The 15585-nt window shown below is 42.6% G+C and overlaps 1 protein-coding gene across 2 annotated transcripts in view; it reads left to right on the forward strand.

Moving 5' to 3' along the window:
- The first annotated feature begins 254 nt into the window (after positions 1-254).
- The window catches only part of itpr1b (inositol 1,4,5-trisphosphate receptor, type 1b), a 59472-nt gene continuing 44141 nt past the window's right edge, over positions 255-15585 (forward strand). The window contains exons 1-13 of one of the 2 annotated variants that reach the window (XM_055221636.1): positions 255-439; positions 959-1067; positions 7502-7572; positions 12131-12246; positions 12642-12728; positions 13034-13192; positions 13764-13862; positions 13939-14022; positions 14094-14240; positions 14323-14427; positions 14524-14568; positions 14694-14723; positions 15104-15258. In XM_055221636.1, the coding sequence (XP_055077611.1) occupies positions 976-1067; positions 7502-7572; positions 12131-12246; positions 12642-12728; positions 13034-13192; positions 13764-13862; positions 13939-14022; positions 14094-14240; positions 14323-14427; positions 14524-14568; positions 14694-14723; positions 15104-15258 (1190 nt within the window). In that variant the 5' untranslated portion in view covers positions 255-439; positions 959-975. The remainder of the gene's footprint in view (positions 440-958; positions 1068-7501; positions 7573-12130; positions 12247-12641; positions 12729-13033; positions 13193-13763; positions 13863-13938; positions 14023-14093; positions 14241-14322; positions 14428-14523; positions 14569-14693; positions 14724-15103; positions 15259-15585) is intronic. The other variant, XM_055221637.1, reaches the window with a different exon arrangement.

The raw sequence follows: 15585 nt of genomic DNA on the forward strand, positions 1-15585 counted from the left end.
GTGAGAAGAGGGCTACAGTCACTTTTACTCACTCCTTTTCTATAACATTAAATCTATCATTATTTTAGCATAAACCTCCTTTAATTACATTACAAACATTCACATTTTCACTTTTTTTAAACCTAAATCTAACCCTGAGTGGTAAAAACAGCTGCAGAACATAACCCAGTGAGTTCTGTGTTTGCACTACATTTCCCAGAAAGCCTTGCGGTCTTATGCGGTCCATATAAATAGTACCGAAAGGGGCGTTCCTCAGTGACATGTGGAGGAGGTAAGAAGCGGATTGTTGCTGAGGGCGCGTTCAGCTGTCAGAGATAACGCCGCGCGCACATCTCCAGGACCATGGACTTAACCTGCGGATAGCGCGCGGTGCAGGAGCCTCTCTGACCCACTTGGACGCCTCTGCTCTTGTCTTTGCGCCTTCTTTGCTTCGTGCCAGGTAAAACGAGCCTAGTTTTCCAGCTCGTGCATTGTTCTTTTTTGTTTCAGCATCCCTTTTAAGGAAGTGGCCCACGCGCATGTTGTACAGTAAAACCAGAGCGTACAGTGAATGTGGGACGTGCATCTGTTTGTGCGTGTTTTTGTCACAATATTTGTCTTGTTTATCAGACAAATCATTTCTGTAATAATGTTCCAGCAGTTTATTCAAGTGTCTACTACAAACAACACAATTTACTGCTTCATGACAGCAATTTTCCTTGTTAAATTAACTGAATGTGCATTTTTAAACCTTTTAATCTAGTTTATTTCAGTCATTACTTAGTGTGTTGCAAATTTCCTTTTTACTGACTCCACTCAAAGCACCCAAATGTATCACAGGAGCAACCCAGCATTTATATTTACCTTTTTCATCTCACAAACCAAGGATAATCCACGCTCTGACTGAAATCTACATTGTTATACATAGATGCACAAGGTTATTTAATCTAATATTTTCTTTTTTTTTTCTCTATTCCAGTCCAATCCAGAGGCATCATGTCGGACAAGATGTCAAGTTTCCTCCACATAGGGGACATTTGCTCCCTGTACGCAGAAGGTTCCACCGCTGGATTCATCAGCACTTTAGGGTATGTTGTGTTGAGATGTAACTTTCCTAATGAGCGGTACAAAATGTAATTATTTGCAGGAAGTAGCCTACAGTAATAGCTCTGGCTGTAATTGGCATTGTAGCTGGAACATGCATGTTGTTTATGTATTCTTTGTTTTACTTTTTGCATGTTTTTTGTTATTTGTGTTAGTTTTGTGAGGGGAAAAAAGCATAAAAGTATAAACAAAAAGCCTAATCAGTGCGAAAACCTGTGTCAAAACTGGATAATATTCTGAGCTGGGACTGATGCTGAAAAAAAACAAGATTTGATCTTTCCTGAACAGTTTTACCATGATCTATATCTTTATTATGTAAGACCACATGCTGACAATAATGAAAGTATAAGCTTATATCATTGCGGCATAATTATTGAGTCTATTTCAAAATGGAGTTCTTTGTGGAGGGCTGTCGAAAACCAGATAATAATCTATACTAAAACTAAAAATGAGCCTTTCCTGAACAGCTTTAGAATGACCTTGAGTTGTATCAGAACGAATATAAGACACATAGACTAGTACACACTCATGGACCACTATGGAACATACCTGGACACTGAGGGATTACACAGATATAAGGCCACATGGGAATAGAAAAGAAAGTGCTATCATTTAGTTTTGAACATCACATTGTCTAAAGAAAGAGTGTTTTCTTTATTATCATCATTTGTATTGAGCATCAAGTCTATTCCTTATCGTTTGAACTTCTTATATCGTGACAAAACTACTTCTTCAGTAACTTTACTGCACTGAGAACATTGAGGATAGTGATGAACTGTCAGTAAATATTAATTTGCTTTTAACTGGTCCACTGTTGGCAATGAATATCTGCGTTTTTCGTCTGTCCGAGGTGATACATCCTAGCGATTCTCCATCATTTTTATTTGCTCGCTGTATCTTTGGCCCGGCCTTAAATTACCCCGTCTCTTCCTGTTGCACTGAGAGCCATTTAGCACCATCACTTGACATCTTCCCTCCTCTGTAATTAGAGCCTGAGTTCAGAAGTGCATCATTATCGGGGCTAATCGTGTGCCCAATCTGCCATGTTTTGGTGAAAATGTTCCGCGCTGTGTTTCTTGTTTGTTTTGCGCGTCAGCCGTTTTTTACTATGACCGTCACATGTGTTGTCTTCTTTTTCTCCTTTACGAGCTGGAGTCTCCTTCCTCTTGCTGTGTCACTGGTCTGTTTACCACTTGCGAGTCCCTTTTTTCGCAGAATCCTTGCTCTTTCACAGTTGGGTGCTGTGCGTCACCTTCCATGGCAACTGAATGTGTGCACATCTTTGAAGACCGTGGCAGCGCTTGTTTATCAAACCTCTCATCTTGTGTGGTTATGCCGGATGATAAGTCTGCCCCGTGCTTCTGCCGTTGAGTCCTCCACATTACACGGTAGAGGACACGGTTATAAATAGCACTATTCATTGTATTAGGTGATGCTGATGCTGACGCTGCTAAGAGTGACCCCTAAACTCACAGCTGTCCTGCTAAAAGAGGAGGAAGAATATTCATTTGTTGATGCAGTTCGAGGCTGCAGTGAGGCCTCGAATGCAACACTCGAAAAAGTTGTGGTTGTTATTGAGATTGTGCCAAGATATGTCATATTTCTGCCCTTAGAACAATGATGATGATGATGATGATGATGATGATTATTATTAGTAAAATGAAAAGTTTGTTGGAGTTGGTTGTAGTATTTTTTGGCTAATTATAGTATTGCTATGCTACACATTTCCAAAATTCTGCACATAATTCTATGCTTAATACTAACACCTCCTTAAGAATAATAAATTAACCAATTGGCCCCACAGAGTAGAGTTTTTGAGTTTTATAGGTGCTTTTAGTAAAAATGCTAATGGGAATGTAACGTTTTGCAGCAATTTGTCAATTTAATTTTGGATTTAGATTGAGAATGGGAATAATTTAAATAAAGAAAAATATAATAATACACCATTTTGCAGCAATTTGTCAGTTTAGTTTTGGATTTAGATTGAGATTGAGAATAATTTAAATTAAAAAAAATATATAATAATGCACCATTTTGCAGCAATTTGTGAATTTAATTTTGGATTTAGATTGAGATAGAGAATAATAATAAGAATAAGAATAATAGTAAAATGTGTGTCTTATGTATGATGATTTTAGTTACAATATTATTAGTATTATTATTAGTATATATTGATTATTTTTTGTATTTTTTATTATCCAGTTATCATAGTTTAAATGAAATATTTATAGTCTTTCGGAACTTTAATTGGATAGCCTAATCACAATGCACAATGTGAAGAAAACATCACCATGTTCATCAAACCAAACATCATTTTGACCCATTTAAGAAAAAAAAAAATCAGCATGTCATGACTTTCATTCCTCTACTGTTCACTGCTCTGAGTGCTTAAGAGATTATCTGTTACCGCAGAGTTTATTTTTTAGCTACAAATGTGCTCTTATTTCAGAAAAAAACCCATCCTTTTGAGGAGTTTTGACTCTGAGTTATTCTGCCTCTTTCAGTAAATCCTTTTGACGTCCTGAAGTTACCTTACTATCGATTTTCAGCTTTCATATTATTTTTCTGAAGCAGTAAACAAATACATGACTCACTTTGATATGACTAATTATGTTTAGTGCTACTCTTGGTGTCTAACTATTCCCGAGGCTTTATTCAGAGCGCTATTATTTTAATGTGTTTGCAGTCTAATGTTAGGACTTATACGTCTCGTCTTATTATCAGCACTTTAACAGGATAGGATTATCCATCCATCCATCCATCCATTTTCTTCCGCTTATCCGGGGCCGGGTTGCGGGGGCAGCAGTCTAAGCAGGGACTCCCAGACTTCCCTCACCCCGGACACGTCCTCCAGCTCCTCCGGTGGGACCCCAAGGCGTTCCCAGGCCAGCCGGGAGACATAGTCCCTCCAGCGTGTCCTGGGTCTTCCCCGGGGCCTCCTCCCGGTGGGACATGCCCAGAACACCTCCCTAGGGAGGCGTCCAGGAGGCATCCTGAGCAGATGCCCGAGCCACCTCAACTGGTTCCGCTCAATGTGTAGGAGCAGCGGCTCTACTCTGAGCTCCTCCCGTGTGACTGAGCTCCTCACCCTATCCCTAAGGGTGCGCCCGGCCACTCTGCGGAGGAAACCCATTTCAGCCGCTTGTATCCGCGACCTTGTCCTTTCGGTCATTACCCAGAGCTCATGACCATAGGTGAGGGTAGGAACGTAGATTGACCGGTAAATCGAGAGCTTCGCCTTTGAGCTCAGCTCCTTCTTCACCACAACGGACGATACAGCGACCGCATCACTGCAGACGCTGCACCGATCCGCCTGTCAATCTCCCGCTCCATCCTTCCCTCACTCGTGAACAAGACCCCGAGATACTTGAACTCCTCCACTTGGGGCAGAGACTCACCACCCACCCGGAGAGAGCAAACCACCTTTTTCCGGTTGAGAACCATGGCCTCGGATTTGGAGGAGCTGATTCTCATCCCAGCTGCTTCACACTCGGCTGCAAACCGCCCCAGTGCCTGCTGCAGGTCCTGGCTCGAAGAAGCCATCAGGACAACATCATCTGCAAACAGCAGAGATGAAATCCTGTGGTTCCCGAACCAGACCCCCTCCGGCCCCTGGCTGCGCCTAGAAATTCTGTCCATAAATATAATGAACAGAACCGGTGACAAAGGGCAGCCCTGGCGGAGTCCAACATGCACCGGGAACAGGTCTGACTTACTGCCGGCAATGCGAACACAGCTCCTGCTCCGGTCATACAGGGACCGGACAGCCCTTAGCAAAGAGCCCCGGACCCCATACTCCCAGAGCACCCCCCAAAGGACACCACGAGGGACACGGTCGAATGCCTTCTCCAGATCCACAAAACACATGTGGACTGGTTGGGCATACTCCCATGAGCCCTCGAGGACCCGATGGAGAGTATAGAGCTGGTCCAGTGTTCCACGACCAGGACGAAAACCACACTGCTCCTCCTGAATCCGAGGTTCGACTATCGGTCGGATTCTCCTCTCCAGTACCCTGGAATAGACCTTACCGGGAAGGCTGAGGAGTGTGATTCCCCTGTAATTGGAACACACCCTCCAGTCCCCCTTCTTATACAGAGGGACCACCACCCCGGTCTGCCAATCCACAGGTACTGTCCCCGACCGCCACGCGATGCTGCAGAGACGTGTCAGCCAAGACAGTCCCACAGCATCCAGAGACTTGAGATACTCAGGATGGATCTCGTCCACCCCCGGAGCCTTGCCACCAAGGAGCTTGCCAACCACCTCAGTGACTTCAGCCAGGGTTATGGACGAGTCCGCCTCTGGGTCCCCAGTTTTTGCTTCCTCCTCGGAAGACGTGACAGTGGGATTGAGGAGATCCTCAAAGTATTCCTTCCACCGCCCGACAACATCCCCAGTCGAGGTCAGCAGCTCTCCACCCGCACTGTAAACAGTGTTGGTGAAGCACTGCTTCCCCCTCCTGAGGCGTCGGACGGTTTGCCAGAATCTCTTTGAGGCTGTCCGATAGTCCTCCTCCATGGCCTCCCCGAACTCCTCCCAACCCCGAGTTTTTGCCTCTGTGACTGCCCGAGCCGCGGCACGCTTGGCCCGCCGGTACTCATCAGCTGCCTCAGGAGTCCCACGAGCCAACAAGGCTTGATAGGACTCCTTCTTCAGCTTGACGGCATCCCTTACTTCCGGTGTCCACCACCGGGTTCGGGGATTGCCGCCGCGACAAGCACCACAGACCTTACGACCACAGCTACGAGCGGCCGCATCGACAATAGAGGTGGAGAACATGGCCCACTCGGAGTCCATGTCTCCAACCTCCCCCGGGATCAAGGAGAAGCTCTCCCGGAGGTGGGAGTTGAAGACCCCCCTGACAGAGGGCTCCGCCAGACGTTCCCAGCAGACCCTCACAATGCGCTTGGGCCTGCCAGGTCTGTCCGGCGTCCTCCTCCGCCAGCGGATCCAACTCACCACCAGGTGGTGATCAGTTGACAGCTCAGCCCCTCTCTTCACCCGAGTGTCCAAGACACGCGGTCGGAGGTCAGATGACACGACAACAAAGTCGATCATCGACCTCCGACCTAGAGTGTCCTGGTGCCACGTGCACCGATGGACACCCTTGTGCTCGAACATGGTGTTCGTTATGGACAAACTGTGACTAGCACAGAAGTCCAATAACTAAACACCACCGCTCGGGTTCAGATCGGGGAGGCCGTTCCTCCCAATCACGCCCCTCCAAGTGTCACTGTCGTTACCCACATGGGCGTTGAAGTCCCCCAGTAGAACAACGGAGTCCCCGGTTGGTGCACTGTCTAGTACCCCTCCCAGGGACTCCAAGAAGGCCGGGTACTCTGCACTGCTGTTTGGCCCGTAGGCCGACACAACAGTGAGAGACCTGTCCCCGACCCGAAGGCGCAGGGACGCGACCCTCTCATTCACCGGAGTGAACCCCAACACGCAGCAGCTGAGCTGTGGGGCAATGAGCAAGCCCACACCAGCTCGCCGCCGCTCCCCGCGGGCAACGCCAGAGAAATGGAAAGTCCAGCCTCTCTCAAGAAGTTGGGTTCCAGAGCCCAAGCTGTGCGTGGAGGTGAGGCCGACTATATCTAGCCGGTAATGCTCAACCTCCCGCACAAGCTCAGGCTCCTTCCCCCCCAGCGAGGTGACATTCCATGTCCCCAGAGCTAGTCTCCATGTCCGGAGATCCGGTCGTCGAGGCCCCCGCCTTCGACTGCCGCCCAGATCTCTCTGCACCCGCCCCTCATGGCTCCTCTCGCAGGTGGTGGGTCCACGGGAGGACGGCCCCACGTCGTTCCTTCGGGCTGGGCCCGGCCGGGCCCCGTGGGGAAAGGCCCGGCCACCAGGCGCTCGCTGCCGAGCACCCACCCCAGGCCTGGCTCCAGGGTGGGGCCCCGGTAACGCCAGTCCGGGCGACGTAAACGGCCTTGTTGTGTTTTTCTTCCTGGCCAGGATTATGTTTGGAATATTTTAGATGTGAGGTTTTTTATCAGACAAATGCATAAAAATAACGGAATACTCTCAAGCAGAATGTCTAACCTCTTATTTATAACTTTGATGCTAGCGCTTTGCAATTAATCCAATTTTAATCAAGACTGAGGTTCACTCAACTTTAATCGTTGTGTTTTTGATCAAAGCATTTACAGATGTTCCTCTGTTTGTAAAAGTATGTAGTTTGGAGCAGATTTTAGACTTTGGAAGAAAGAAAAACAAGAAAGAAACTGGTTAAATGGCACTTAATAGAAGACTGTCTGATTTAATTGCCTAAAATTAAAATAAAGCTTTATTTTACTTTGTGTTTGAAAAGGTAATATAAAATTTAATTGATAAGTGCCATTTGTGATTAAAAAAAAAAAAAAAAAATTAATACCATTTTCTTGGTTGACTAACTATTATAAAATGTTTTCAGGCTTGTGGATGACCGCTGTGTGGTACAACCCGACACTGGTGACCTTAACAACCCCCCCAAGAAATTCAGAGGTAAGTGTCTGGTTGTTTTCCTACAAAATATTAGTGTGTGTGTTGTCCATTTGCTCAACCTTTTAAATTACATAATAAAACACCATAAAACTAGAGACTGCATTCTAGTTTTTGCACGTTGATTATTTAGTATTTGACTTATCAGAGTTTTTTTTTTTTTTAATTAGTCAAAAAAATAATTGCTATTTTAATGACTATTATACATTGAGACTTTTAAAACACAGTATCAACCAAATAAAAGTTGTGCTGTGGCTCTAAACTTTCTACAGCATAAGAGTGTAGTTTAGGCAGTTCAAATTTTCAGAAAGTCAGATGTGTGAAATGGCACTTGTATATGTAAAGTCATGTTGACATATAAACCCTTTAAACACATAAGGCTGCAGCGGACAGGAGGCTAAAATGACAGTGGTGTTTTGTTAAAGATCCCCTCACACATCGTGGTCTTGTGCTGTGACTAATCATGGTCTAATTAGCAGAAGGGCAGGAGTCAGAGCCGTCATTTACTGTTGTGCTATTTATGCTGTAAAATGCTGCTGTTTTTGATGGTGCTGAAAATGTCATGAGATTTCACAAAGTAACATGTCGACCACAAGTCTCAATTTTATGAATGACCTTTTAAACTCTAAGGTCGTTTTCTCACACGTTATTTCGCTCTGTGGAGCAACCCCCGTGTGCACTAGTTTTAGTTCTGTTTACTTTACTTGTTCACACACTGCACATTATTCACCCCAAACACCACAACATGAGCCACAGAGTTCACCAGCTGATCCACAAACTTACTTATCTGAGTTGGGTATAAATATGTCAAGGGATAAATGCAGACGCTCACTTCCCTTATACACTGTGGTCTTTTCTTTCACTTGCGACTAAATACACAGAGGGCAGACCCAGGCTCACCTGTGCGCACAGAGGCAGAAGGACGCCATCTCTGTGCGCACAGAGGCAGAAGGACGCCGTCTCTGTGCAGACAGAGGGTGAAGGACGCTGTCTCTGTGCAGACAGAGGGTGAAGGACACTGTCTCTGATATTAACTTGATCCAAATGGCCTTGTGTCAAACGTGTCAAACAGCAGCTCTGTAGCACCATTCAGACAAATAAATGTGATCATTTTCAAACACTTTTACTGCCACAGAGGACTGCTTAGGTTGTCCTGAGGTCGGCCTCATTCACACTTTACTCACCCTGCTCCAGAGTGTGAGTGGAGTCACTCTGGGACCTTCTGTTTCAAGCGCTCTTGGACCGGCTGTTTACTGCGGTCCAGAGTGTGACTGTTGGGTTCACACCGGCCCAAATGCACCGCTCTCAGAACAAATGCTCTTTTATGCCGACCTAACAAGTGGCAGTGTGAAAACAACCTTAGAAGCACAACTGTTGTTTTGTGTTGTTTGAATTCAGCATGCAGCTTCATTCAGGTATTGTTCATTTTTCAAGAGCCTAAAAGGAAAACAACTAGTCTGATTCCAGCTTTTAAATTAAAAAGTAAAAATAAAAAGTAAAGTGGCAGATAGAGATAATAACTGATCACACCTGTGTTGTTTTGGGCCTTTGATGGAACACTATGAGTGGGCCCTTGTACGTTTTCTTAATTTATTCATTTTTGTCCACTATCTGATAAAATGGAACAATAAAGCTCATGGACATGTAAAACAATAATGGAAAGATGTAATTGACTTATCTTCAGGCAAATCAACCTTTCTGAGAAGAATCTGGACCAGTCCTATTAAATTCACAAAAATGTAATAAGACTTTAACAGGGTTCAGACACACGTTCAGTTTGAATTGGGAATAATTTTAGTCTAACGTGGCTAACGTCAGATTGATATGTGTGTCACTCTGAATTGAGTTCTACTCATCAATCTGGGATGGCTCTCGCTGAAAAACGATCGGAAAACGCGGAACATCTGATTTATTCGAAGCGCCACAACAGCGGAACAAGCCAAATAAATCAAACTTTTATTACATCCAGTTGCATCTTCGCTGTAAACAAATGCACAAAGAGCTTACCTTCTGCACATTTTTCACAAACAAAATGTTCCATATTGCTGCTAAAATAGGCTGAAGTACGTGGCTTCAGCACAAACCTCCCGCTCTGTGATTGGTCCGTCTGTCTTATTAACCTTACAGCGGGACTCTCTCAGGATGGACTCTCGTGAGTTTCTGAACTCACAAATATCGCGAGAATCCCTCCCTGTGCAAGGTTAATTTTAGTCAGGCGTTTTAAGAAAAATAGGCTGTAACTGTCCTGTCAATGAAACCACCCAGTGACCTGCAGCTGAGTCATTTAAAACCAATTAAAACTATACAAGGAACACACAGTTTGGACATATTACACTTCCACTTTAGATCCATTAACTCAAGATGATCCTTAACATCCTCCGGTCTACTGACCTTTCCTCTGTGTTTTTAATCGCCATTGTGCACAATGACACTGGTTTGATCAGAATCTATTTTAGATCTTTGAGTCACATTAAACTACTCACAGCTTTGTTGGTCAGTGTAAAAAGTTTAAACAAGTTTTAACCTGGATTACCCTCTTAAAGAAATGGCAGATGCTTTGGTACATTGTGTTTTTGTTGATACAAATTCAAACAAGTAGACAGTTGATGAGTTTTGATAGAAAACTGCACCATAAGGTCAGTAGCAGTTTGACCTTTATTGCAAAAGCGGCCTGTGCTAAGTCCTACGATCCCCGCAGACAAGCAGAGTAATAATAGCCCACTTAAGCTGTTTAAAAGGATGAAACCACTGCAGATGAATGCTATTCTCTCGCTCAGTGGTTCATCTTGTAAAAGATTCATAACTGCTGTGTGCTCACACTGGTGCTAACGGCTGATAGCACGGCTCACATAGATAGACAGACAGTCATTGCAGGTGCGGATTATCTAACTCTCTCCTGAGCAGGTTAGGACTTGGCACCACATCCCCCTTTACCAGGTCTGCTGTGCAGAACTGATGCCAAAGTACATTTCAAGAAAACTACTGTTGCATTATTTTTGGGTTTGAAATGAATACACATTCCAAAGCTGCATTTTATTTTTAAGAAAGAAAAGAGAGACAAGTGAAATTACTGTATATTTTGGTCCTTGTTATTGTTCCTTTTTAAGGTGAATTAATTGAGTGTAATGTGACACAGTGGTTTTCTCTTGCCTAGTTCTCTGGTGTGGATTTAATTTAACGTATTTATTTATTTGATTGGGACAGTGTATGGACAGACATGATACAACATGAATGTAAACACAACAGATAAATGGAAGAATATTCCACAGGTTCCCACTTTAGACAGACAACACCCACAGACTGACCACCTCTGGTCAGAATGTATCAACAGGTCATGTTTGCTGGTGCCTCGTGTGGTCCTTTCTGAATTGTCTTCACATTTATCATTTACATTGTACTGCTTTAACGCCGGTGTTATGAGGAAGTGTAGGAGCTTATAAATTGTATAAATTGGATGTTGCATATTTCTCTCTGTATCTGCTCTGGTATCCTACAGATGCTCGGTTTTTCCCTTCACAACAAAGTGTCTCCTCTGGGGCCAAGACTCCCCTAGAGATTCTAAAGCTCAGTGGGACTTTCCTGTCTAACTATTTTTTTATTATTTGAATACTTATTTATTTGAATAATTGAATCAACTGATGAGAAGTTACTCTTCCGCCTAATCACCTGTATCTTCACAAATAGTTTTAGGAATGACATTTGAGCTTTGACACGATTTACTTGGTCAGTTCACTTGGAAATCAGTCGGTCAGATTAATATTTACTTTCCACGGTCCTGTCTGAGTCATTTTTTTTCATTTAACATCTATATACTCTTTTCTGTTCCTCCGTCTCCACAGTATTTTTATCTTCTCTGCTCTAACCTGGTTTATCAGACACAGTTCTTCTCACATGGCCCCGTTTTCTCGCTTTCTCCTTTCCCTCTGCTCACAGCAGCACACCCAAGTGAAGGCAAATCCCTGGACACACACGCTGACCGCATTTCCTTTTATACCTTACATGTTTTTCTCTTACTCTTATCACACCAAATAATGTGATCAGCCACTGAAAGGGGTTAAGTTAAAACACAATATACATAGAGGAGTTTAATATAGAAGTTTAATAGAAGCTGGCCCATTTTTGAATGTTTAAGTATTCTGGGAAAGGCGCACCGGAAAGGGGTGATAAAATATAGGAACAGATCTTAAATACATCATCTTCATTTGTTGTTTCTTGTCCAAATTGCCTCCTTATATGGGCACAATTGATCTCCCACTGCAGTAGCTCACTCCAACCTCTCCAATGTGACCTGACTGACCGAGTTTTGAAACGACCTACAATCGAAAACTAGATCCATGGCCTTGTTTAAAACTGACACTTAAGTGGGTGAAGAGAAGCTTTCAGTTCAAAGGATACTAATTTCTAACATAAATTCTGACTTTAAAGGCAGACTTCTAAGGCGAGAACGTGACTTATGCTTGAACTCGAATGCTGTTTTAATTCCACAGCCTTTTAACTGTCTTGGTAGAATTGTGCATTGGTGATATATGTCCTCCTTATATTCTCTGTCCACACTCCCCAGATTGCCTTTTCAAGCTGTGCCCCATGAACAGATACTCTGCACAGAAACAGTTCTGGAAAGCTGCTAAACCTGGAGGAAACAGCACCACGGATGCAGTCCTCCTCAACAAACTCCACGTAATAACTCTTTTTAGCTTCTCTCTAAACTGTCATCAAACCAAACACAAGGTACAAGGTGATTCCTAGTCACCGTTATGCTGAAATAAAATGCTTTCAACTCAGTCCAATGATTTACTGTTGAGTGTTTTCAGCTTATTATTATTTAATGATAATGATTCCTTGCTTTTCTATTTCTATCTTGGCTTCATGGATGAACTCCAACCACCAAATCTTGCCCCAAAGTATTAAAATTTCTGCTTCATTATCTCAACTCATAGTCTTCTATTAGTGAACCACAAGTCTTAAGTGTTAAACCTTAAGTGCAAAAGATAACCAACTTCTCAAGGTTCCAAGGTAAATCTCACAATAATGTTTTTTTGGTTTGTAACTGGATCTTGTGCTTTGTGTTCCAGCACGCTGCCGATCTGGAAAAGAAACAGAATGAGTCTGAAAACCGCAAGTTGCTGGGAACCATTATCCAGTATGGAAATGTCATTCAGGTAAGTTAAGATAAAACTGGCCGAGCATTCAGTGAAATAAGATTATCTCAAGGCCTTTTGAATAATTGCTGTAGAGTTGGACTGTTTTAGTGGAGCAGTCAAATAGTTCACAGCACTAAATAAGTTCAATTTATTTTAAACAAAAACATAATCTAAAAATGTTATATTTTTATTTGAGTACTTTAGTAATTATGGTTTATGTTTACAACAGTTCAAGCAAATTATTATACGGTCTTGAAGAACATTTGTGGTCTTGAAATATTTAGCATCAAATCTAAGTAACAGTGTTTATTTTCTGTCAACAGTTACTGCATTTGAAAAGCAATAAATACTTGACCGTGAACAAACGACTGCCTGCACTTTTGGAGAAGAACGCCATGAGAGTGACTCTGGATTCTGCGGGAAATGAGGGCTCCTGGTTCTACATCCAGCCTTTCTACAAGCTGCGCTCCCTGGGAGACAGTGTGGGTAGAACCTGGTGTCTCTTTCAGCTTAATTATTCTCTGTAGGCAGCATCAACAACAAGATGTAGCTTTGTAGTTAATTTATCCTTCTAATTTGAGCGTAGGGTGTAATTCTACCCATAGGAATGCCATTTTTACTCAATGCACTTTTAAAAAATTATATCACAGCTTAAAATAGACTCAGAAAACCTTATAAGGTGTTTGTTTTACATATTTTCAGTGTTACTTCAAAGTTATTGTATAAACTGTTAGGAGACATGTGGGTTTGGAAGTATCCTGTCTCGTCAAATGCTGTGAATGTAACGGGTGGATTGATCAATCTGAGAAACGCCTATAAAAACACTGGACCTGACAAAACTGTGCTACAACAGTGTGCTGGACAGTGACTCTCCTGACAGACCAACACTTGGGTCAATGGCTCCCTCTTGTGATTGTATTTTGACACTACAATCCATTCTTCACAGTAACAACTTTATAACAAGAATCCATATGCTGCCTTCTGTTAAAATACTACAACAGCTTTTTAAAAATATGTTTTGTATTAAATGATTGTACATGTTGGTGTTTTTAGGTGGTTATTGGAGATAAAGTGGTCCTTAATCCCGTCAATGCTGGACAGCCTCTTCACGCCAGCAGCCATCAGCTCGTGGACAATCCTGGCTGTAATGAGGTTTGAAAACACAGTCTAGATTGTCTGAAACATTAAATTACACATTTACATTTTTTTTCCCCCTCTTTCTTTCTAGGTTAATTCTGTTAATTGTAACACAAGTTGGAAAGTTGTCCTTTTTATGAAGTGGAGTGACAATAAGGAGACTATATTAAAAGGGGTGGGTCACATCACAGCTGTGGCACTTTACTAAAATAACCTCTTATTTAAAGTGGATGTTTGTTACAACAGGGGGATGTAGTCCGGTTGTTTCATGCAGAACAAGAGAAGTTTCTGACATGTGATGACTACAAAAAGAAGCAACATGTATTTCTAAGGACAACTGGTCGACAATCTGCAACATCTGCCACTAGCAGCAAAGCACTGTGGGAAATAGAGGTGAGTGACGAGCTAAACACATGTGTGGTTTGTCTTCTTGATATTTTTAAATTTCATTAATTTTAAGTAATTTAATTCTTAGGTGGTCCATCATGATCCCTGCAGAGGAGGCGCTGGTTATTGGAACAGTCTGTTTAGGTTTAAACACTTGGCCACAGGATGCTACTTGGCTGCTGAAGTTGGTGAGGTATGAGCTACCTCTGCTTATCTGTGTAACCCGTGTAACATACAGGAGTCATATAGTTCTTCTCTGTATAAGGTTTACTTCTGTGTTCCCCCTCAGGTTAATCAGGACTTTGAGGAGGAGAGTGCTGAGCAGCGATCTGCTGTAAGTCGATCTTTGTTGTGTCTAAATCAACCAGAGACATATATTATTCTTCCAGAGACTCATAATTAAACGGTCCATGCATGTCAAAGCACATACTTATATTGATCCTGTGGCTTTGTTTTTAGGTGGCAGACTTTACACCCTTCAATTTTCAGGTAAATGTATACAATCTGTTTTAATATCTTCATACAAATATATTTTAATCCACCGTGTCAATGTAAACTTGTTCTTATTTCTTATCTAGTTTGCTTTTTGTCCACATTGAAACAAATGTTCTAATTTTAATCAATAGGGGGCAGTGTAGTGCAACATTTTACATCCAAGATACAGTCTATGTGCTCACATTTTTGTTGCATCAGTTTGTTTAACTGATTGGGAACCCAGGGCTCATTATGGCCTATGCTCTTAAACATACTCTGATGATTACACAGGCATAAAACAAACATATTCCTATTTCCTCAGTTGTTTTATCTTCTACTATATATTTTTAATGTACACTTTTTGGGCCCATCTTCACATAGTTTCATTTTTGCAGTTAGATGCAGACAATGAAGCGCTGAGGGGCCGTCTACGAGCACCGCAGGAGAAGATCATGTATACTCTGGTGCCAGTTCCAGATGGCATGGATATTTCGTCGATTTTTGAGCTGGACCCAACGACTTTGAGAGGCGGTGACTCTATGGTCCCAAGGTATTATGCACACATGGTTATTTTGTTTTTAACTGGTTTCATGTGCAGGTTAAATATCACTGGGGAGGTTTAGATACTTGACAAAGGAATCTTGTTTCTTGTTGTTATGGGTTATGGTTTTGTTTTCAAAATGAAATTAAAAGCCACAATCCACAAACCGTTTCATTTTAAGATGCTTTCAGTTTATAAAAGCAGTGAAGAAGGAAAGTCCCTGTATGGGCTTTCATTATGAGGCTGACAGAAGGCACAGTGAGTAGGCATCTAGGGGAAAGAACTGTATTACAAAATGCCAAGTATGTCATTAAGGTTAGCCCATAAACCACAGAG

This window comes from Periophthalmus magnuspinnatus, chromosome 5 (genome assembly GCF_009829125.3).
Source record: "Periophthalmus magnuspinnatus isolate fPerMag1 chromosome 5, fPerMag1.2.pri, whole genome shotgun sequence".
Taxonomy (NCBI): domain Eukaryota; kingdom Metazoa; phylum Chordata; class Actinopteri; order Gobiiformes; family Gobiidae; genus Periophthalmus; species Periophthalmus magnuspinnatus.